A 22,085-nucleotide genomic window follows, 5' to 3' on the forward strand; every position below is an offset into this window, starting at 1 on the left:
AGTATTTTTCCATATTCAAATGTCTTAAAATGAGAATGACCATATTCTTAATGACCATATTCTAAAAATAACACTGGTAGGTGAATAAGCCTCATCCTTAGCAATTTATGCATATTGGAACAGTATTGTGTTCAAAGTATGGCTTAAAGACTCCAACTTTGCAGTTTATTCTATGGAAACACAGATGAAGTATGTTCAGATGCATACAAAATTCAGAATGGAAGGTGAACAATTGATTTCACCCTTGAAAAGGGATTATGAACTTCCATTGATTTTTACGATACATAAAACGCCAGATCAAGCACTCCATAATTGCTACCAATATTAGCAGCAACATAGGTCTTGTATTTCAGGCAGAAATCTCTGTGATTAATCTCACACAGGCACAACAACTGGTGTCTTCAAAATCATTAAGTACTCAGTTCCTAAACAGGTCAAGGTATTTCCAGTCCTCTAAAATTTAATTTTCCCACTACTACAGAAAAAATAAAGAAAGCCTTTGTGTTGGTTATCTATAATAAAATTCTTCTCGGCTTCTTGAGGCTAACGGGAGTTTGCTACATATAATAGTTGCTAGCGAAATCATAAACTCTTAAGAAAATGGCAACAAAGGGCTTAGTTAATACTTTCACAAATCCTTTTCTTCTACAATAGTTTTACTTCAGAGGAGGCTGGAGGCATTTCAGAACTGAGAAGAACAGTGTTGCAACGTAAGTGGATGAACTTGATATTGGAAATTTGCCAGTACAAAATACCTAGTCATGCAGTTGGGAAGTAAGAACCTTTGCTCTAAAACTGGGAGCTCATAATTTACATGATAAATATTTGTTAAGGAAAATTGAAGCGTTAGAAGTAGTATTAACTGCAGAAGACACCTGGGAATTTACCTGGAATGCTATACAGAGCTGTGCCCAACTAATGTCAAGAAAACATTACAGTCCAGAAGAGTGAAAAAATAGTTGTCTGAAGGGAGACACACCAAAAGTGGTTGCAGAGGTTGTGTCAATTAGCCCAGGATAGCAAAGCATGGCTGTAGTTTTCCATTTGTTAGCACATCGGGAAGGTGCTCACATCAGAAGAGTTACATAACTTTGCTGCCTTAAATAGTGAACTGGACTTGATGACTTGGGTCATGCCTTTCAAACTTTTATTTATATGCCTAAATCAAGCATATTCATTATGAAAAATAATCAAGTATTTTATACTATTGCATTAAAATGGTGATAATTTAAGATACCTGAACTATGACAAGATTTGGAGAGTAGCATCAAAAGCAAGTTCCCTACTCCAGATTGCTGTATAATAAAAAAAAATTACAACTGCATACAAAACCAAGTAATTTTATTTAGAAAATTTGCAACTATTCACATGTATATTCACAGAACAATCACAGTCAGAAAACTCGGCAATTTTTGGTATGAATTTCTGTGTAAACATATAAAGAAAAAGATTTGATTACAAATAATTGTACTGTACAGTTTTGTGAAATTTCCCTTGCAGAACAAATGTAGCTGGTGTGTAATGTTATTATCTTGTTCTAATTTTCACTATTTCACTCCTATTAATGATTCAAAGAGAAGTGGCTGTCATGCTTTGATAAGCAACACGCCAGCAGGCAGAAAGGACTGCAAGAGCCCCACTGAGAGAATCTGTCAGCTTTTCTTTGACCTAAAAAGTTCAGGTTTGGTAGATGATAGGGATTTAATCTTGTATACAATTATTCTATGGTAGATAAACCAAACTGAATTTAGTTAGATTGAACTTAAAAGTCCTGTTCTTTAGATTCAGCTAAGTTTGTACTTATCCTCATTTTCCATTTTTCTTCTTTCCCTCTTAATTTTCCTTCTTCCTTCTGTCCATAATTGTTTATCTATTCTGTGTTTCTTTTCTTATGAGAGGTATGGAATTTTTCTAAGTTATAAATAAGTTACAAAGATTTAGGCTGCAAAAGAAACATGAAATTTAAAAAAGGATAATGTGATGGGCTTCAAGCTTATGTTATCTACAGCAAAAATGTCTAAAATTGTTCCTTTTGTATTCTTTTGGTCTGAAATTACTGTCATTATAAGTAGTCCTGATTTTAGGAGGTTTAATGTAAGAAAGGCCCTAGTTTTGCAATCATATTGCTGTAAGCAATTATCTGATGAAAAATTATAATGCTGGGGCCTTACAATAATCGATCCTCTCTATAGTAGTGGATTGTAAATAGAATTCCACATTTCTAGAATCTTGAATATTCTCTAGAGTGAAGAATAGAGACGTAAAAATATAAAGTATCATCCAAATGATAATGTTTTGCTGTGGTGAAAATACTTACACAATATACAAATGTGACTAAAAAGTAAAAACCCAATTAAAACTTTTACAGTTTATCAACAAGTTTACATAGGACTAACATACATACTTTACCCCAAACCATAGTGGTCATTCAGATAATCTAGTACTGCTGAGGTACTTGATAAAACATTAAAAACTCTTTTTTCTTGTTTTGAAGTTATGCGCTCCATCATGTACATTAAGTGGTGGTGAAAACACGTAAAAGGAGTTCCATGCTCAAGAGCAATGTCAACCCAGTCCTGGATGCACTGAAAAGGTGTCTCTTCATATCCTGCAAACATAGCTGGATTTGCCAAGAGTCCTCTAGCCACCATTACACCTTCAAATCAGAAATTAAAGCATAGGTTACATTCTAGTTTGAATTTTATGCATAATCTTCCTGTAGGTTTTGTGCAACATCCCTTAGGACACCCACCCAAAGCTTACAGATAGTAATGGGAGAACAATGGGGATGAGTGTTACAGCTGTATCAGAGAAATCCATTGAACAAGGCAAACCTCAGAGTATCTACAACACCTATCAACATGTTCCAGAAATTTTGAAACTAAACAGAGGTCACAGAAGCATTTCTTCCCTTCTTTTGAAACTGCAACTAATTAGTACTTTGTTCTTATTAATTACACACATTTATTGCCTTTGTAACACAAAATTGGAAAGATGGAAAGACACAAGAGGACCAATAGTTTTCTGTGCAACTCAGTCTATTTATTCACTGTCATTCTTCCACTAAGAGCTCAATGGCTCAATTAAGTACATTTTAGGACTCTTGATCTGCAGTAAATCTTTCTGAACAAGCATGTAGTGTATTTGCAACTCTAATCTAATACTGTCAGAAAAACTCATACAAGTTTTATTGTAATTTTTATGTAATTAAGGGATTCTGTTTTTCTGTACTATCAAGATACAATCTATCACACTCCGTTTTTTTAAAAAATAAGATGATCAAAAATGAAAATTTTATTTTGTCATTGTCCATGACAGAAAAAATTGAATGCTTAATATTTTTAGTAGTGAAGAAGGTCAGGTGGACTATAAGAGCATTTTTTTTGTGTTATGCATTTCCTTCCTGCTCCGTATTTGGGGGGAAAGTCACTGTAAGCAGCATGGCAGTTCAGTTCAATTTCTGTTGTAGCTATTAAACAGCAATAGTGTCAGCAGAAACCTGCCACATATACTGTTCTCTTTCCTGTTTTTCTCTAGCTGGAAGATACAAAGTCTGTAGATACAGATCATCTTTTCAGAATATATAACCAATTTCCATATCGTCTTGAAAACACAGACAGTTGCAGGAATCTATTGTGACTAAATAATCGCAAAAACTCTCCAGATTTTATGACTGAAATGAAAGTGCAATGTTTCACTGTGTCCTTGAAGTTAACCATCTGGCTTAATAATATATCCCTTTTCCATGGTGTTTTTACTGTAAGAAATCTGCTCCCATGTGCAGGAAATAGAGATTTCCAAGTGGAAGTTTACAGTTCTTGAAAAGATGATCAGCTCCATAAAGAGACAGAATGTCTGAAGGTCCCCTGAACTCCACTACTCAGTGATGAGATAGCATAATTAATCACAGAGCTTTTGTAATTTGCCTTGGAAATAATTATTTGTGGCTTTGAATAGCAGTGCTCTAGTGTTCTGATGATTACCAGTGATTCTGCTTATGAGTTTTTTAAGGCATCTAAAATATCCTCTTTCATTTGTCTCTTCAAGGAGAGAAAGCACTCAAATAATGTCCTACTTACATTCAAAATAAATACCTTGAAATCTGGTAAGTTTACTTAGAAAATAGAGTATGTTTAATCTTACCATCTGCTTCTGTTAAGTGATGAACATTTTCAGCTTCTTTTAAAGATTTAATATCTCCATTAGCCACAATAGGTATAGACATGCTTTGTTTAATTATTTTAATTGCATCATAATGTACAGGTTGATGCCTTTCTTCTATACTTCTCCCATGTACTGTAATCCATGAAACTCCAGCTGCTTCAGCTTTTTGACACAGGTCAACTGTTCTTTTTAAGTCCTCATGGATCCTAAAATTGCAAGGAATGAAAGCAGTAGAAAGTAAATTTCCTGGCCTATATAAAAAGCACTCCTCCATAAGGAGGAATTACCACAGATTTCCATAAATAACATATAATTACAATATTACTCCTGGAAAACAGTGCTTGATTTTTTTTTTAAAGATGTATGAGTTTAGTGTATAGAAACTGGTATTTACTTTAACATTTCCCAGTTATATCACATCTTGGTAATATACATGGTAAATTTTATAGAGATTGAGCAAGGGTACCCAAAAAAATCTAAAATCAGCAACATGATTTTGCATATTTTGTGGGGAATAAAACCCCAATCCAATTTATAATAGTTTCCCTTTCCAGAAGAATTGGAAACTGAGTTGCAACTTAAATGACAAATAGCAATAAGCACATAGGATATATGGTTAAATAATGGATCAAGAATGGCCATAGAATCATAGAATGGTTCAGGGTGGAAGCAACCTTAAAGACCATCCAGTTCCAATTCCCCTGCTATGGGGAGGCAGTGGATCTTCCACTAGACAGGCTGCTCAGAGCTCATCCAACCTGGCCTTACAAACTTCCAGGGATGGGCATCTCTGCCCATCTTCTCTGGGCAACCTGTTCCAGGGCTTTATCACCTCTACAGTAAAGAATTTCTTCCTAATATGTAATCTAAACCTGCCCTCTTTCAGTTTGAAGCCATTCTCCCTTGTCCTGTCACACCATGCCCTTGTACAAAGTCTGTCTCCATCTTTCTTGTAGACTCCCTTTAGGTACTGGAAGGCTGCTGTAAGGTGTCCCTGGAGTCATCTCTTCTCTGGGCTGCACACAAAGCAATGCAAAGCAAGTCTGCAGAAGTTTAGAAGCTGATGTAGGGAAGCAGAATGTATTCCTTAAAGCAGCTATGGAACCAACTCCCAGTTTTGTTACCCATCCCTTTATACCCAACTGCAACTGTGGCTCTGCTCTCTAGTAGCTCAAAAAGCAAATACTTGTGATGATACAGACTATGCACTGCTTTTCTTTTATAGAAGCCCTAATCTTTTAACTTGTACTTTCATGTTGTTTGGATTGCAAGAGAACTCTAACTTGCAGTATGTTATTTGGGTAGGTAGTCAAAGGCTATACTGGTTCTAAGTTTTGTATTACTTGCCCCAGACATCTGAGTCAAAAAATCTCAGCAGTCTGCACACGTATGAAATTACTATAATGTGTAGTATTGCATTAACAGAATTATAAATATTATTACTATTACACTAAATTCTTTAAGAAAGAAAAACAAAAAAGGATTCTTCCATGTACCACAAATAGCATTTAAGTTAGACCTACCTTATTTTAATAGATACTGAAAATTTAGGGTTGTCGATCTGATTCCGTACATGTCTCACCATATCTTTAACAAGCTCAGGTTTATTTATTAAGCAAGCACCATAACCTTCTGAAATCGCCCATCTTTAAAAAAAAAAGAACGTTCATATTCTACGTCTGAAAAAATGCAGATCAGTATCAGTCACATACATCCGTTTCTTTCGTTATGACCTCAGAACGTGCGGTTAAGTGAACAGAGATAGTGCAGCCTGTAGATCAATTATCTGTTTGCAGTTTGGTACAGCTTATAGATCCTGGTTCCATCTCCACTGTGCTACTAGAACTTTGGACAAGTTAGTAATCTCTTTAAGCTCAACTTTCTGTTCACAGAATGGACTCATAAGAATCAAATTTAATATCCAGTGCATGCATAGAAGAAATAATTTGATGTTTCCCTTCCCTTTGTCATGGATTTCTTTTAAATAGATGACAACTTCATATTGAAAAGGAAGATCTTTTGAAGTGCAAGTGAGAATATTATTTTAGTGGTATTCTGGTCTCACTATTTTGACTGGCAAAAATAACCTTTGCTTCCACTTAACAGCAGCATTTAAAAAAATATTTTTTCTTATAAAGGCACATAAATTACACCAACTTTTGTTATTTTGAAACTAATTTGCACAATAAAAAAATGATTCAAATGTAAGCATGTATTTTTGGCCTAAAAGGAACAGACAGTTTGACATACTTAACTGTAGTTAGCTTAAAAAAACCCCAATACTTCCATGCAGAAGCCTCAGATCTCTCCAGAAAGTCTTTCTCAAATACTATAGTTTTAGGTCAAGAAAACCTAATTAGAATAGAGAAATTAAATTTATTTGCACCATAATATTATCTTTTACTTTCCTATATTTTTCATGTCTTCATTAGAAAAAGACTGCCTGACACACATGTAATATATGGTTCTCAACTGAACCAGTTAGGAATAATCTTACCACTCTGTTTCACTGTCAAGACAAAATCTTTATCAATTTAAGCGTATCACTAATTCACTATATTTATAAATCTAATAAAAGATGGAAGAAATTATTTTCACTACTTTATCTGTATAATCTCATTTTAAAGACTATCCTTCACTTGCAGAAGTTTGAGACATCGCAGACTTGCCTCATTATTCTGGAAATTGCAATATCATGATTCAAAATACTCTGCAAATTATTTGCAGCAAGCTCTTTTTAGTAGTGCACATTTAACAGCAGTTGAAAATGGATGGACATTTCTGAGCCAACACTCAGTATCTCAGAAATTAAAAAAGGCAAGTTGGCAAATACATATCGTTTTCCCAGTCTCACCGTAGTGACAGGCATCTGGGAGCACTCAGAACAGTGTCTTACCACACAGACATTTCTGACAGGTTTAAAAGCTCTTACTCTCCTGAAATCTATTTTTAGATTAAGATAGAAATTATGATGAAAAGGAAGACAAGCATCTTTAGTCTTTTAACTATTTCCCCATATTTACCCAGCTTTTTCAAATCTTTACCTCTGAGGACAGCCACAGTTTAGGTCTATTCCATCTGCAAAAGGACAGATGATGTGGGCAGCATCACACAAAACCTGTGCTTCTTTAGCAGCAAACTGAACAATCAGTGGGTGATCACCTATGCCAATGAAAAGATATTTAGAAATTTAAAAATGCCCAGAAAATAAAAGGAATGAGTTCTAAATTTTGAATGCTATTTTTGTATATTGTACAACTGTCTGACCATGAACCTGGCAACCAGGTATAGGTGACCCTGCATGAGCAGGGTGGCTGGATAACAGGACCTACAAAGGTCCTTCCAAGCTCATCTATTTTGTGGTTCTGTAAGCCCTCAATCACAAATAAACAAAGGTAGCTGGTCAGGGTTTACTTACTATGTGAGTATGTCTATTAACAGAGGTGGGAATTCAGACAAATATAGATGTACTACACAGTTGCTGGCTTAGCACACACTTTCTAACTGACACTGGTCAGTTGCTAAACTTTCACAAAGATCATTTATGAAACTAGGTATTCTCTAATTTTCAGCAGCCTTCATGCTTCCCCTCCTAGCTTGCCCCTTCCTGTCTGCATGCTGCCTCTTTGCTGACATGGCTATCTATCCTGCCAGGTAGGAAACTTGCTTACAGAAGCAATCCTTCAGGAATCAACTAAAACGCCACACACCACCTTCCTCATCCCAGCCTATAATTTTCCTTTTCTGTGCCAACATGGCTGTTATTTGTCCACAGTGTGACACGCAGAATTGGAATGAGCACACGTGTGCACAAGCAGCTCTAGCAGCTTTGTCTCTAGTGAGAAACCAAAGTGCCAGTGCTCCTCAGCTTGGGTCTGCTGAACTACTTGTGATTTACTAAGCCCCTGCAGAGAGCCAGATGGTCATCTGGAACATGAGTTCCTCTTTTACAGCTACTGCATTACATTAAAGGCATCTCAAGTATCTCAAGCAGTTTCAGCACTCACTTTCCATGTAAACAATTGCTGTAGTTAAGAAGAAGCAGTGTGGTATCTAAGCACTAATGGAAAGAGATGATCCAACAAATGTACAAACAAGTGTGCTTCTTATACTAAAGAGACTACAAGTGCTTTCTGAACATTTTTCTGTTTTAGAAGAAAATAACTAGTTATTGAAATGGTGGAGATTAAGTAAGAAGGTTAAGTCTCAATCAAGCTGAGACATTTATAGAAGTCACCTAAAAATCCAGCAAGCAAAAAAAATTCACACATATATGTTCAAAAGTGTCCTTTTAATACAGTGTCCAGCTGAGGAGATTTACATTGTTATACCTAATATTTTAGAATAAGCCCACATGCCTAGTTTCTCTTTGTTGAGCATTAATTAATAAAAATACTGAGTCTAGCATACAAAATTTTTTAGCAGCAGCCACAAAGAACAGCTACCTTTGAGAAATACAAAAGAAAAAAACATTAATGCAGAAGAAAATGTAAAACATAAATTTCAAACCTACTCCATTAATTAGAAGACAAAATCCCCAAACAGCCAGCAAGTTAAACGTAAAACTACACAAAAAGTTTAAATGCTAATAATGTAAATACTATAATCTGGTCAAAGCGTGAGGCAGAATGTTTTACAGGCCTGTAAAATTAAGGACAGCATAAAACAACTAAGTAGGGAAAAGATGTTTACAACAATAAAATATTTAATCTTCTCTTTCCCTGTCCCAGCTCCCCCTAGAATGCACTCTATATCTGAAATCCATAGAACTTCAGCGCCACCGCATTTTGTGTAGATCAGAAGTTTAAGTACATTCAAGGTGGGCAAACTAGTAACTGTGGACCTTTGAACCATATATATTTGAGTCAGTTATGTTCTTACTCATTTATTTTTATTTACGATGAGTTATTAATGTTTTTTGAAGTTGCATTCCACTCATAAGAGTCTACCTGTGCTTTCCAATACGAATTTTCTCTGTAATTGCTCTATTTGAATAATGCACTATAATACACAGACAAAGTTAAAGCAGTGAAATACACTTTCCCTATTACATATACACTTATGAAACCCCAAATTCTGTGACCTGAATAGACTAAATCATCCCAATTTGTGGACCATGCATGCTGATCTTACTTGCATGTTAGCTGTGCTTTTCATTCCTTCAGCTGCAGCCTATGCTCATACATTCCTTGTCACACTGTTCTGCTGCAGCCACTTCATGCCAACAGATCTGTATCGTTTTCGTCACCTCTTCCCACATACTTCAAATCTCTTTACAGCAATAACCCTGTGTAAGTCCTCATACTTCTTCTTTTTATAGGTGTTCTGGTTATGCTTCTGCACCATGCCTGAAGCCTTGCTTCTCTCCCTCAACTCCAGCCATGCTTAAACCTCTGGTCTCTTTTGTGCTTTCTTGCACTTGTTTCTCGAGTCATCCACCAACAGCCCTTTCCACCTTCCAGTCTGGCTAATACAAACCCTTCTTTTGTCAGTCCTTGACTCCACTGTATCAATGCCTGGTCTATTACTTTTTTCACCTTTAGTAACACTCTTATTCTTGCTAGAGACTAGAATACTTTTCCTGATGAGTTAAATGTTTGTCTCTTAAACACACATGAAACAACTAGAAAAAGAATCTTACTGCTATCTTGCATCTTGTACCTGATCTAGCTGTGATGGAGTTACTTGTCAAACTTATTTGAAGTTCATTTATAGTAGCCTGTGTGGTGCTGCATTTTGGATTTTGTGATAAGACCTGTGTTGATAATTCATAAAACAGTTATTTTGGCTGTTGTTGCTAAGTACATTCACAGTGTCAAAATTTCCTGTTTTTTTCACTGTGCTTTTCCTACCCCCAACAAACAGACTGGGGTGGGCAAGAAGTTTGTAGTGGACAAAGCTATGACAGCTGACCCAATCAGGAACAAGGAGTAATCCATACTGTATAACATCAAGCTCAGCAAGTAAACTGGAATGACAGAGAAAGTAAAAGAGTGGGTTCGGACATGGAATTTTTGTTCCAGAGCACTACTGCTTGGAGAGTAGCTGGGCATTGGTCTGCTAGTAGGAAGTGATTGCCTTTGCATAACTTGTTTGTTTATTTACATTTTTCTTTCCTTTACATATTAAGCTGCCTTTATTTTGACAAATGAATTTTTCTTGCATTTGCTTTTTCTATTCTGCCCTGTGCCACTGGGAGAATGAAGGAATGAGTAAGCAGCTAAGTGTGGTCAACTCCCACAGATATAAATCACTTTGGAGGCCTTGATTTCGGGTGTAGACAAGGTTTTACCTATTTCGTTTGACCCACTATCACTGAACTGCGCTTACTCTCACTTAGAATATTTCAGTGGTTTTATAATCATACCAAAATTGTTAACAGATGTCAAATTGTGTGACCCACTTCATTCACCTGGTCAATTCGGCTTATGACCACATAAAACATTCTGACAAGACAATGGTTTATTTAAAATAATACCTTTGTTTGTTGTGAATTCGCTGTCTCGGGCTTTTGCAGATCTCACAAAATCAGCTGCCACTATCATTGGTGTGTAACACAAATCACAACTGTACTTCCTAACCAAGGTTCTGAAAGCCAACCTGTAGACACATGGAAATTAAGAGGTAAATAGTTAAGGCGCTTTTCTGATTAGCTACCTTGAAATGTTGTTCTAACATGCAGTATTGTGGGGATGTTGGATATGTGTAGATCTGTGACTAAAATACGTAAAATAAAACGTGTCCCACATCTATATCTGTCTTAAATATAAGAGAAGAAAGTAATCCCCCATTTTTAGTAACGATAAATTTGAGAAACGAGTTTCTAAACAGAGAAAATGACAGAGCTGACGTGACAGTTACTTACTTTGAATAGCGGACCATAGGAGCACATATTTTTACAACTTGCCCAGAATGAAACAAATCCATGGGATCTTTTCGTTGGCATTCTTCAGTTTCTATAATGTCATCACTCATGTATAATTAACAGTCCTTTCAGCATCTAGAAAAACAAACAGCGTCTGAAACGTTCGCCGTTCGGCTACTTCTCACAGGCCGTGCTGCAGAGCAGCTCAATCTACACGGCACTTGCGTTCTGGTGAAACGTCCGGCCAGAAGCTGCTGCCCCGCGGTGTGCCGGGGGCAGCCCTCTCGGCACGGCCCATCCCGGTACAGCCCATCCCGGCACGGCCCGGCTCATCGCGACACGGCACGGCACGGCACGGCACGGCACGGCACGACACGGCACGGCCCGGCCCGGCCCGGCCCATCGCGACACGACACGGCACGGCACGGCACGGCCCGGCCCATCGCGACACGACACGGCCCGGCACGGCCCGGCCCGGCCCGGGCCGCACTGGCTCCCGGCGGCCCCGCTCACCACGTGCCGCCGCCGCCGCCCGCTCCGTCGCGCGCCTTCGCCATCATCGCGGCGCGCCGCGTCCGGCCGTGACGCGCGGGCCCCGGCACCGCCAGCATGGAGGAGGCGGGGGCCGCCCCCGCCCCGGCGCTCGCCGAGCTGCGGGCGGACGGTGAGGCGCGGCCGCGGGCTCGGGGGGCAGCGCCGGGCACGGCCCCCGCCGCCAGCACCGCGCCGGGGCCCGTCCGCGGCGGCCCGGAGGGTCCCTGTGAGGGCGGCGTTGGGCCGGGCGGGCGGGGGAGCCCCGCGCCCGCGAGTCTCGGGAAGTTCGGGCGCAGGAGCGGTGCCCGGCGCGGGGAGGGACCGCGGAGTGTGCGCTGGGGCTCGCTTGCTCCCGAAGAAAAAAATTGCACTGGCAGGAGAGGCGAAGATGAATTAAGAGTAGCTGTCTGGGAACGCTGGTCTTGCGTGATCCAGAGTCATAATTGCTGTATCATTTTATAATTGTTTTATAAACTCACACCGTTGTCGAAATCCGGTTTGATTTCATGAAGTTTTGTCTCTAGCTACGTGTCAGTTTTCGGCAGCTGACTGGTGTGTCTAGTTATGGGTATAGGCTCAACAGCTTCACCCTGGTTACACTGTAAAGCTTGAGAAAATAAGGTATTGATACTTTTTAGTGTATTCTGCTCAAGACAAAGGTGTGGGGAATAAAGAAACATGTGACTATATCACCATTTGCAAAAAAAAAAACCAAACAAAAAAAAAAAAACCCAAAGCAAACACAAACCTCAGTTACCAGTTCCAGACCTCTTTCTCATGATTGTGGCCTCTTCTGACGTTTGTACTATGTGATGTAGAGAACATTTATTGTTATGTTGAAGAAATTGAAGGTCAGAGATCTGTACACTATAGGGCTATAAATACAGTTGAATTCTTCTGAACCGTGAAAATAAAACCCTAAAATCCTAAATCCTTTTTCAGAATGTTATGCTGACTTCTTCAGAGAAGACTTTGATGTGAAAGCTTACACTTCCCAGTCCATCCATCAGGCTGTGATAGCTGAGCAACTGGCTAAACTTGCTCAAGGTATTAGTCAGTTGGACAAAGAGCTGCATTTACAAGTAAGTCTAAAGTATACCTGTTATTCTGGGATGATTGATATAAACTAGTAAAAAATTTAGTAATCTTACAAACTTTTAACTTGTGAAATTGTCCAGTGTCATCTGCAAGCAGTTACTAAAAGTACAACTTGCAGGTAAACTAGTAGTGAGTTTGACAGCTCAGTTAAGCTCACACTCAATGCTCCTGCCAGGCAGCCATGTACTGATTCAGTTTTTGTAGTCTTATCACTGTATGCTATTTTACTCTTCCTTGTAAGAAGGAAGACTCTTTCCAAATGATTGGATCAACTGTTATAAACACTTGAGGCCATGTTTCAGCATGGCATTGTGAGAAGATAGGGAGAGCTTGCACTCTTACATTGTGTGCTGAAGAGCTGCATAAGCCCTAAGACTTACCTTTAGCTGGGCAGATATAAGCTATGTTGACACACTTCTACACCTTCAGAAAGGCTTTTGAGTTAATACAGAAGAGGACTTTTTTTTGTGTAGAAATCATAAATCCACAGTAGACATTGCAATGAGAACACTTGCTAAGTTTGTGTGTAGTTTCAAAACTTGCTTCCTCCCTCCCCCTGCCCCATTTAATAAGTTCTTTGGGAACTAGTTTATAAAGGTCATAAAAAGAAAAAAAAAAAAGAATATGCATTATTATGGTGTGATTAATAAGTTCACATTTACAATTATTATTAAATATCAAGATGTCTTGAAATATGATTGCTCTACTGGCTTTAATTAAGATGTCAGCTCTGCTGCATGTCTTGATTAATTACTGACCCTCTTATCATTCTGAGCTTGCTGCTTTTGTGAGTTAAAACAACTTGTGCTCTTAATACCCTTTCTCCTGTAAGATATTCCTGCTTTTTCCTGTATCTGGCTAATGTAGGGATGCTGATCCTTAAATGCCTAATGTAGGAATGATGGTGATATATTTAATACTTCTTTTAGGCTCATGACCCCATTTTTCTGTTTTGATTTCTGTATTGTTTTTTTTTAAGGTTGTTGCAAGACATGAAGATCTGTTGGCCCAAGCAACTGGAATTGAATCCCTGGAAGGTAAATATTGTTATATTGTGCTGACTATACTTACAGTGGAGAAAGCACTTTTAGGATCTGTGCAGGAACATCTTCACTGCCAACTTTGGCCCCTAATGACCCCTCTAGATCTGATTTCTGAGGAGTAACATGTGGCAGGTTGTTTTTTTTTTTTTTTCCCTTAGGTCAGTAGATGGAGCTCCAAGGAGAAGATTTGACTGATAATTCTCAGGAGTAGCTTCTTCATCAGAAAATGTACTTTGATAATGTTCTGAGCAACTTCAGCAATAAAGCCTTCTTTTACCTCTTAATACATTTTTCTAAATAAGCCTAATTTTGTTGCAACATTGGTAGGTATCTGTTGCCATAAGCACCATTATTCTGTTGCACATGCATATGTTGCATAGTTTGTACATCTTAACCAAAGAGGCTATAACACATAATCTAAACCATGTTGAGATATTTTTTACTAGGGAAGGGCTATTAAATTAAATACATACCTTTGTTTTATTCCACTCTTTGAGACCTGGATTTTAACATAAACTTCTGATTTTCAAAGGCTTGCTTAGGAACCATTGATTCTTATAGAAGATGGTTGCAGTATATTTGTTCTCGTGCCAGGAGCTCATTAAACCTGCCATTCTGCTCTTTGTCACTTTGCTGAGGATGTCATACTGTTTGGTATTGTGATGGGTTTTTCTGTGCAGTCACATATTTACCTCTGTAACATGCTAGAATCACTATAGCATGCCCCCTTACCCCCTTTGTAACTTTGTAAGTAATTTATCTTTGTTCCTTTTTCTGCTTTCAGGTTTTGGCATAACCAGAGTTTCTGGTTACTGATAGTTATATCCTTAGTCTTTGGAGCTGCTTGGGTACACTGTTTTGTGTCAGTACTTGCATATAGCTGTAAAATTAAAGAAATGGCTATTTAATCTAGTAATGGTAGCTCCTGAATAACTTTTTAAACAGTTGGAGAATTAAGTATAAAAGACTGAAATATGTGTCATTCTCCAAATTAGAAGTAGACAGGAATGTGCAGTCAATCTTGTGACTGATAAATACCTCCTGGTAACAATCTTCAGCAATTTGTGCTCAGTGGAATTCTGTTTTCTGAAATGACGGTTGTTTCTGAAAGCATTTCTTCCTAAAATTGCTCTGAAGAAAGAATGATGTACTTCAAAACAACTACTCAGTTAGGAAACATTTCTATAAGGCAGGTGTGGCAAATAATGCATGTTTTACAACTAATATGACAAAGTAAAAATAAAATTCAATTCACCTCAAATTTGTTGAAAGTTTTCAATTTACTTAGGGTTATGCTCTTAAAGGAAACACTAAGTCAGGATTCATAAGAAAAAGAAAAGATAAATGCCAACAGATTTTTTAATTGTAAAGTTAGAAATGCATAGCTGTTGGAATATTTATCAAGTATGTTAGCAAGTGAAGATTATGGAGCTAATTCATAGCATGCATAGTCATTTGGATGTGTGAAAGTGAATCTCATTAAACATTTCAAATTGGTACAGCCAGCTTGTAGAGTCTTTTCTTTTTTTAGGCCTGTGTCCTTTTTTTATTGGTACACAGCTCTGGTCTACATATTAGTTTCCATCTATAGGTAGTTCAGTAGGTTTTTTGAGCTGTTATTTTAAGATTAGGTTAACTTGTATCATCATGTATCTTCCACAGCAGGTGGAGAGGGGACAGTGCCTTTTCACCCATCCCTATTCTGTCCTCTGGGAAGAGGGCTGTTGTATGCTGAATAGCACTGTTGCAGCCATAGATGCAGCAGCGTTGTGCCACTGGCCCTCCCCCATTATTGCGATGTAGGGTAGACAATGCAGCCTATTTTGCCAGTTTTTCACTGTATCTCATCTCTTCATCCTTATGATCTGTTGCATTCCAAATATATAAATAACTGAACACATAACCCTGTCACTAAGCTAATAGTTCTGAATTATGGAAAAGATGAGAATTTACATATCTATATAAAATGAGTGAGATACGGTCACAGTACAAGACAACCTGAATGTAACTATTAGTAGTAGTTTTGTTTGTCTTCTATCTTACTGTATCATGCTGCAGTTTAATTTATTGATGGCATGCTTGTAAACAGGGCATTGCAAAAATGTAGTATGTTTTAGAATGCTAACAGTAACTGAAACAAAAATAATTTCATAGGCCTGGGTTTGTCTAACTTAATTAACTTCTCAGCAGGCTGATTCTGTATTGCAAAAATGACTCCTGTCGCCTACTACTTGTTTGTAATTTACCAAGAAAAGAACAGGCATGCTTGTTGGCTTTCCTTGTACTGCTTTGCCAAACTAATGTGGAACAAACATGATTAGGTTAGTTTGCTCTGCTTGTAATCTAAATTAGATGACCTTACAATGACTTTGAGACCTTACTTTTTGCTCAAGATCCTTTTGCCCAGGAAGAAAACCTTGGAATAGAATAGTTTATCTTCTCAGTCCTCTTTGTCCTAGTCACTATGTTAAATAAATAGTGTTAAATATGTTATGCCACTTTTATATATCATGTTCAGGTGTTCATACCAGGTTATATAATTTGAACTGCAGTCCTGATCAACATTCTCTTAGAAAGTAGCATCCTCTAAATATTATTTGAAACTTCACAAATTATGGATTTTGGAGTGATATTTATTATGCAGGTTTATGTTCTCTACCAATACATTTTCCATTTTCCTTCAGTAAGTGACCTGCTCATTTTATTTCCCAATATGCTTACTAATTTTGGTTTCTCTGATGCTCTTTTATAAAGGGGGAAATGTTTTTGGTTTATGTTAAAATAGTCTGCAGTAGTTACTATGATTTGAAGAAAAACTCTTTCTATAATTTTCTGATGTTTCTATAATTGATGAGTGATGTAAAATGTCTAAAAAAATCTACTTTATTTTGCAGGTGTCCTCCAAATGATGCAAACTAGAATTGGTGCTCTACAAAGCACTGTTGATAGGTATGACATTCATTATACAATTAGAAAGTATAAATCCTTCTATAATGCTATTTATTAACACTGCTATAAATAATTTTCTCTTCTTGTTTTTAGAATTAGAGTAAAAATTGTTGACCCCTACAACAAAATAGTGTCTCGCACAGCTCAGCTAGCAAAACTTCAAGTAAGTTGCATGAAAAACATATTTTAAAAAAATTCTTTTTGCACATGTGTTATTTTGCAATTGTCAGACATGAGTACAATTTTTCTACTCCAGTGGCCTGTAGTTCATTGTCAGTATTTTTCTGAAAATCGGTATTTGTTTCTCTTCAAGAGCTACTGAGAAGTGCTTAGCAGAAAAATAGTAAATTAACCTGTGCACTAGCTAATTGAGTTTTTGAAGAGATGGAGGGAAGAGAGAAGGGTTTTCTGAGCATAGATTAATTAAATTCTCATAACTGTTGGTGTTATTTTGGTATTTAATGTTATGGTGCTGTAGTGTAGAAGATGCTTTTCGCCCCTAAGTTAGTGCAGGCTTTGCTGCAGTTTAGGAAACGTTTGAGAATTAATTCTTTCAAACTTCTTCAACAGTCAGGGTCCAACTCAAGGAGTTACTTGTGGTTCTGGAGTTTTGTAAGCCCAGATGCATAGTTGTGCCTGCCTTTTAAATATAAGTGGTGTCTGCAGAAGGATGTAGATGTCTGTTAAAGGATAGGGGTGGGAGAGAGCTTATCACAATGATGGTGAGATATGTGTCAAACACTTCCATTGATGATTTTATAGTAGTTGAAAACTTTTCCATAGATCTTCAGGAGTCATGTATCTGCATTCTGTTAAGTTTTTTGTTTGAAATGCAACACAGCTCTGCCCTACAAGTGTTTAATGAGTTATTTCTTGAACTGTTTGTCTTTGCAAGTTTACCTGAATTTTGAGCTATGGATATACAGTCTATTAGGTTGCCATCTGCAAGTGACTGCTGTTGTAGAGTAGATGAAGCTGCAGACTCATGCAGTTTCTAGTCTGGGGACTGGTGCAGCAGCTGCACTGTCTCTTGGCTCTTCTGTTTTCTATGTTACTTTCCGTAGCAGTTAAGTTCAGCAGGGAGCTCTTAACACTCTGTGCAGCCAGTTTGGCCAGATGCTACTGTTGTTTTCTGCTCCAGCTGTTAATCTTTTTGCCACTGGCCAAAAATCCCATGACTTCCATGTGGCAGATTAGGTGCAAATTTTTCTGTTTTTCTCTGATGTGTGTTGTGTTGTAGAAAAAGTTGTGGGAATGTGGGGCTAAAGATGAAGATAATTTCTACCCTGCCCTTACACAAAGTCAGACTGCAGAAGGATGTCTGAGGAGAAATGAGTCCCTGAACATAGGAAGTGTTTCTTGGATGCTTCCTCTTGGCTGTTACGTGGTTACATGGGTTTTTCTCTGGTGTGAAAGCAGCATCCATCTAGGGTCAGCATTATTCAGGTTGTGCCAGGGCATTTGTAAGATCTGACTTTTTTTGTTGTTAGTCAGGAAAAAGAGGTGGAGAGTAAGTGGGAGCCTGGTAGGCTGCTCTTTTAGCAGCAGTGTAGAAAGAGGAATGATGATTCCAGATTCTCTGCCAGTGAGAGTCAAAGTCTCATCACAAGAGCTGCTGTCCTTTCCTGTGTTAGCAGATGCTTTGTGAGTGCTTTATGTTACACTACACTGCTGGGAGGAGTTGAGGGTCAAGACATCTGCATTAATAAATGAAGTTGAATTTATGGAGAGTTGAGTAAAATCTCAGCTCTCCAGCCTCCTAAAAATGCACTGCTGGAGTGTCCTTTATGTGGGGGACTCATTTGTTGAGGAAGGGCACAGCACAGCAAACAATTAACTTCCTGGTGATGGCTGGGCTTATGACATGAAATTGCTCCTAAATGCAAGACTTGAGGTTTGGTACATTGTCAAGTTTACTAATTTTATCAGCTGATCTACAATTGGTAGATATAGATGGCTGGTAAAAAAGGTTGCCTTTTGTCAAAATCTGTAGGGTTGGCAGGTATATTTTGCTGGAATGTATGATGTTTCAGTGCCTCTTGTACTTGTGATGGTATTATTTTAATACCTTTGCAGTGATTGCTGTGGGACTGCTCACTAACTGAAGGAATAAAGTATGACTTGCATAAAGCTAGATTTTGCCATCCTTAATTGTTTTTAATATAGTCTGGCTTTTTCATAAACATTCTCACTGCAAGTTTGTTGTTAAACTTCAAATCTAGTCCTGAATTCTAAATCTCTGCTATGTTCTTGTGCATATTTTGTCTTGCTCTGCTCTTAGAGCTTCATGGCATCCCAAGGCAGCAGTAGACTTGGAAAGCTCACTTCCTGCTCTAAATCATACTGTCCTCTTCTGACTCTTTCTGTACTTGATCACAAGCTAAGCGGGAGTGGTTAGCAGCTGAAATGTGTAGACAGGGAGTTTGTCCTTCAGAGGATTCTTTTCTGGGCAGCTCTGTTTAGCTAAGTGTTTTTGCATGGTCTTTTGTTTCATTGCTTTGGTGTATGAAAAACTTTATAATAGCTAAACATTTTAACAAACCCAAATAATTCTGTATTTTAAAGTTATTACTTTAAAATATTTACCAGTAGCAGATGTCTTTGTGAGCTACTGTAAATAAATAGTAAATATAGTCTGAAGATGGTGGACTGTCTCTTCTTTCTTCAGGCTTTATAAACAACAAAATATATACATTCAATTACCTGCATGTATGAGCTACACACTGGCACTTTTTCAAGTGACTCTCTCTTTATAGTGAAGTCTTCTTTCAGTGATTTCTTAAAATGATTTTGAGATCAAAAGTAAGAAGCTTTTTGATGGCTCAAATTATAGCAATAATTTTTGTTATTGTTGGCCTGTTGTTTTAAAATTCAGGAGAGATCTAATATGTAATCTCAAAAAAAAAGGGGTTTGTTTTTAAGTTTACTTTAAATTACTTGGACTAACTGGAGCCACTGGCCTTTTCCAAAATAATTCTTTCTTGAACAGTAGAATTTGTTCCTTCTTGGATGAAAGCATCTCCTTTAGAAAAGCATACTTGATCAACTCAGGGAGGGAATGTTTCCTGAATTAATTCAGACTTTTGTTATATGGGTAGTCAGGTTAGAGCACCTGGCATCTGTGAACAGCTCCACCATTAGATACACTTCTTTATTTCTGTTACATGTCCTTACATACAGCATTCTTTTGCTGTGACTGGGAGTTTTATTAAGTTGGACAGCTCACATAAATGAAAATACTTGAGTGAAACAGAATCTTTGTCAAGGGTACAATGCAGTAGAAGTCACTACAAAATTTTGAGTGCATCTTCAGTGCCTTTGGATTTTTTCCTCCTACTAATTCCCAGAGCTAGAAATTAAAACATTTTTTCTCTCTTGTATCTAAATGTAACTTCTCCCACCTCTTACTCTCTTTTAAAAGATTGTTTCTTGGGACAGGAAATAATAAGCAACAATTCAACAAAAAATAAATACTCTTTTGGTGTGTAAAGTAAAAGATGGTTTGAAAATAACAGAAAATGAATTCCCAGGGAAAAACATTAGCCAGAGGTATACAACTGGCTTAGAGAGTAATTAATTTTGAAAGCAAAGTAGTAATACTATGCCCTCTCTTTTGGTGAAGCATAGTGCACTATACTAGAAGCTATTTTTGATTAATCTTGCAGAAATTTACTTCACAGATATGGAAGTGATATGCGGATCAAGAGTTTTCTAATTAAAGATATGAATTAATACATTAATCTCTCAAAGCAGGATAAGCCTCAGTTCTCGTTAAGTGCAATAGAAATCACGTGGTTAAGTTATCACAGAAGGTGTAGAAAACTTGCACTTCAGATTGTGATAGAGAGCCCAATGCAATGAGAGTAATTGGGCTTTCCCTGATTTGCCTCAGTGGGTTTTTTCTAATTTTTCCATTTTGTTTTGTGTAGATGTTTAATAAAATTAAACTATAAGTATTAGTGGATTGTTAGTTTGTACTGGCATAGGGAAGAGACTGCCAGGCTGTACAAGTCTACTGTGGATAGCAGTTGAAATTATTCACTGGTATAATTTTTCATATGTGCACTTCAACTTCAGTTTTCAGTAACTGAACTTCAGTCTGGAAAAGAAGTTCTCAGTCTTGTTGGATACTAAATATTTTTTTAAAGTAATTTTAAATTAATTTTGACATCAGTAAGGTTAATACTTTAGAAGACTTTGCCTTCAGTACCAGGGAAAATAACTCCAAACAACTATATCATACTTGTTCCAAATTTCTCAGTTGCCACGCTTGTTAATATGAATGCAGATTTTGGACTGTATCCATGATTGTACTGAAATCTGACTTGCATTTCTGAATTCTGTTTTAGTTACCCACTCCAGAATGTTGCTGTTCCCATAGCATGTATTTCGAGATATTAACTGAGTGAAAAATTATGGAACTATTATATTTTCAGATGTCAGCAATGCCTGTTATTCTACTTTGCTGCTAATAAAAGCACACATGAATATGGTTCATAAAAAATGATGTATACGTCCATATTCCTAATTTTTAGCCAGGAATGCCATTTATTTTAATAAACATATGAAAGAATGTGAACTACCAGGTGGCTGAATGAAGGTAACTGGCCTTCTGAAAGTTTTGCTGAGAATTAGTTTTTATGTCTATGTCTACCATAAGAGTCAATATCTGTAATAACAATGTAGTCTTTAAGTTTTATTGTCTTCTGAAGTAAGTGCTACCACTTCTTTTGGATGAGTATTTGATTAGCAAAGCCAACTTCTTAACTTTGGTAAAGCTTTAAGGGGGGAGGAATATTGAGGAGAGATGCACAAGGTAAAATAAAGCTCATTTCTAATTAGAACATGCCTCTGTCATGGGATTTTGAGTTTCCTTTGTTTTATGCATGGGTAGTGACAGAATAATCTCAGTAGCCCCATGAATATAATTACCAGCACCTGAAAGTCTTCGTCTATATAACATAGAATCATTAAAAAATTTTGGAGAAAAGGGATTTCAGTGTTCTTAAGTTCCTTGTTTTTATTCATGTTGACATTTCCTTTTTTGGCTAAGGTGTTTTCACATTTGAGTGCTGGTATTATGTGATTGTAATGTACTAATAATATCCCCTAATGCCACAATTTCCCTGCAGGCTGCCTGTGACTTGCTGCGGAGGATAATACGCATCTTGTATCTCAGTAAGAGACTGCAAGGACAGCTGCAAGGAGGAAGCAGAGAGATAACAAAAGCTGCCCAGAGCCTCAATGAACTTGGTGAGTCTTTCTTAATTACTTTTAGATACATTTTTAGCTTGTGCTCACATGACTCAGACTAGTGTCTGACTTAAAGAATCACCCAAAACTTTTTACTGTGGTTCTTGCTTTCTACTTCCTGATTTAAATTGAGAAATGGGATGGACAGAACTTATTAGTCCTTTACATTTTTTTCGTAT

General features: G+C 37.4%; 2 protein-coding genes across 6 annotated transcripts in view; one reads left to right on the forward strand and one right to left on the reverse strand.

The window, feature by feature from the left end:
• Nucleotides 1-1,324: 1,324 nt before the first annotated feature.
• On the reverse strand, nt 1,325-11,602 carry DUS4L (dihydrouridine synthase 4 like). Of its 4 annotated transcripts, XM_021539137.4 has the most exons (7): nt 11,543-11,602; nt 11,030-11,164; nt 10,643-10,764; nt 7,209-7,326; nt 5,688-5,810; nt 4,144-4,370; nt 1,325-2,656 (listed from the first exon to the last, which is right to left on the reverse strand). In XM_021539137.4, exons 2-7 carry the CDS (start codon nt 11,137-11,139, stop codon nt 2,406-2,408), a joined length of 951 nt encoding a protein of 316 aa, XP_021394812.1. In that variant the 5' UTR covers nt 11,140-11,164; nt 11,543-11,602; the 3' UTR covers nt 1,325-2,405. The 4 variants fall into 4 exon arrangements, with proteins under 4 accessions (XP_021394812.1, XP_085425929.1, XP_077639756.1 ...); XM_085569803.1 differs by lacking the exon at nt 5,688-5,810; XM_077783630.2 differs by having other exon boundaries at nt 11,030-11,602.
• An 8-nt stretch (nt 11,603-11,610) lies between these two features.
• Nucleotides 11,611-22,085, forward strand: part of COG5 (component of oligomeric golgi complex 5) — a 172,263-nt gene continuing 161,788 nt past the window's right edge. The window contains exons 1-7 of one of the 2 annotated variants that reach the window (XM_085569797.1): nt 11,611-11,693; nt 12,506-12,645; nt 13,641-13,698; nt 13,863-14,027; nt 16,599-16,653; nt 16,747-16,816; nt 21,786-21,906. In XM_085569797.1, the coding sequence (XP_085425923.1) occupies nt 16,610-16,653; nt 16,747-16,816; nt 21,786-21,906 (235 nt within the window). In that variant the 5' untranslated portion in view covers nt 11,611-11,693; nt 12,506-12,645; nt 13,641-13,698; nt 13,863-14,027; nt 16,599-16,609. The remainder of the gene's footprint in view (nt 11,694-12,505; nt 12,646-13,640; nt 13,699-13,862; nt 14,028-16,598; nt 16,654-16,746; nt 16,817-21,785; nt 21,907-22,085) is intronic. The other variant, XM_021539126.3, reaches the window with a different exon arrangement.

Source organism: Lonchura striata, chromosome 1A (assembly GCF_050655825.1).
Source record: "Lonchura striata isolate lonStrDom1 chromosome 1A, ASM5065582v1, whole genome shotgun sequence".
NCBI lineage: Eukaryota > Metazoa > Chordata > Aves > Passeriformes > Estrildidae > Lonchura > Lonchura striata.

What these genes read in the sequence shown, in the direction of transcription:
- DUS4L (XM_021539137.4), bottom strand. Translation starts at nt 11,139, where the DNA reads ATGAGTGATGACATTATAGAAACTGAAGAATGCCAACGAAAAGATCCC. An exon ending in CGAATTCACAACAAACAAAG is followed by an intron (nt 7,327 to 10,642) that starts GTATTATTTTAA and finishes TCATTGGCATAG; the next exon opens with GTGATCACCCACTGATTGTT. An exon ending in TCACTTAACAGAAGCAGATG is followed by an intron (nt 2,657 to 4,143) that starts GTAAGATTAAAC and finishes TCTGATTTGAAG; the next exon opens with GTGTAATGGTGGCTAGAGGA.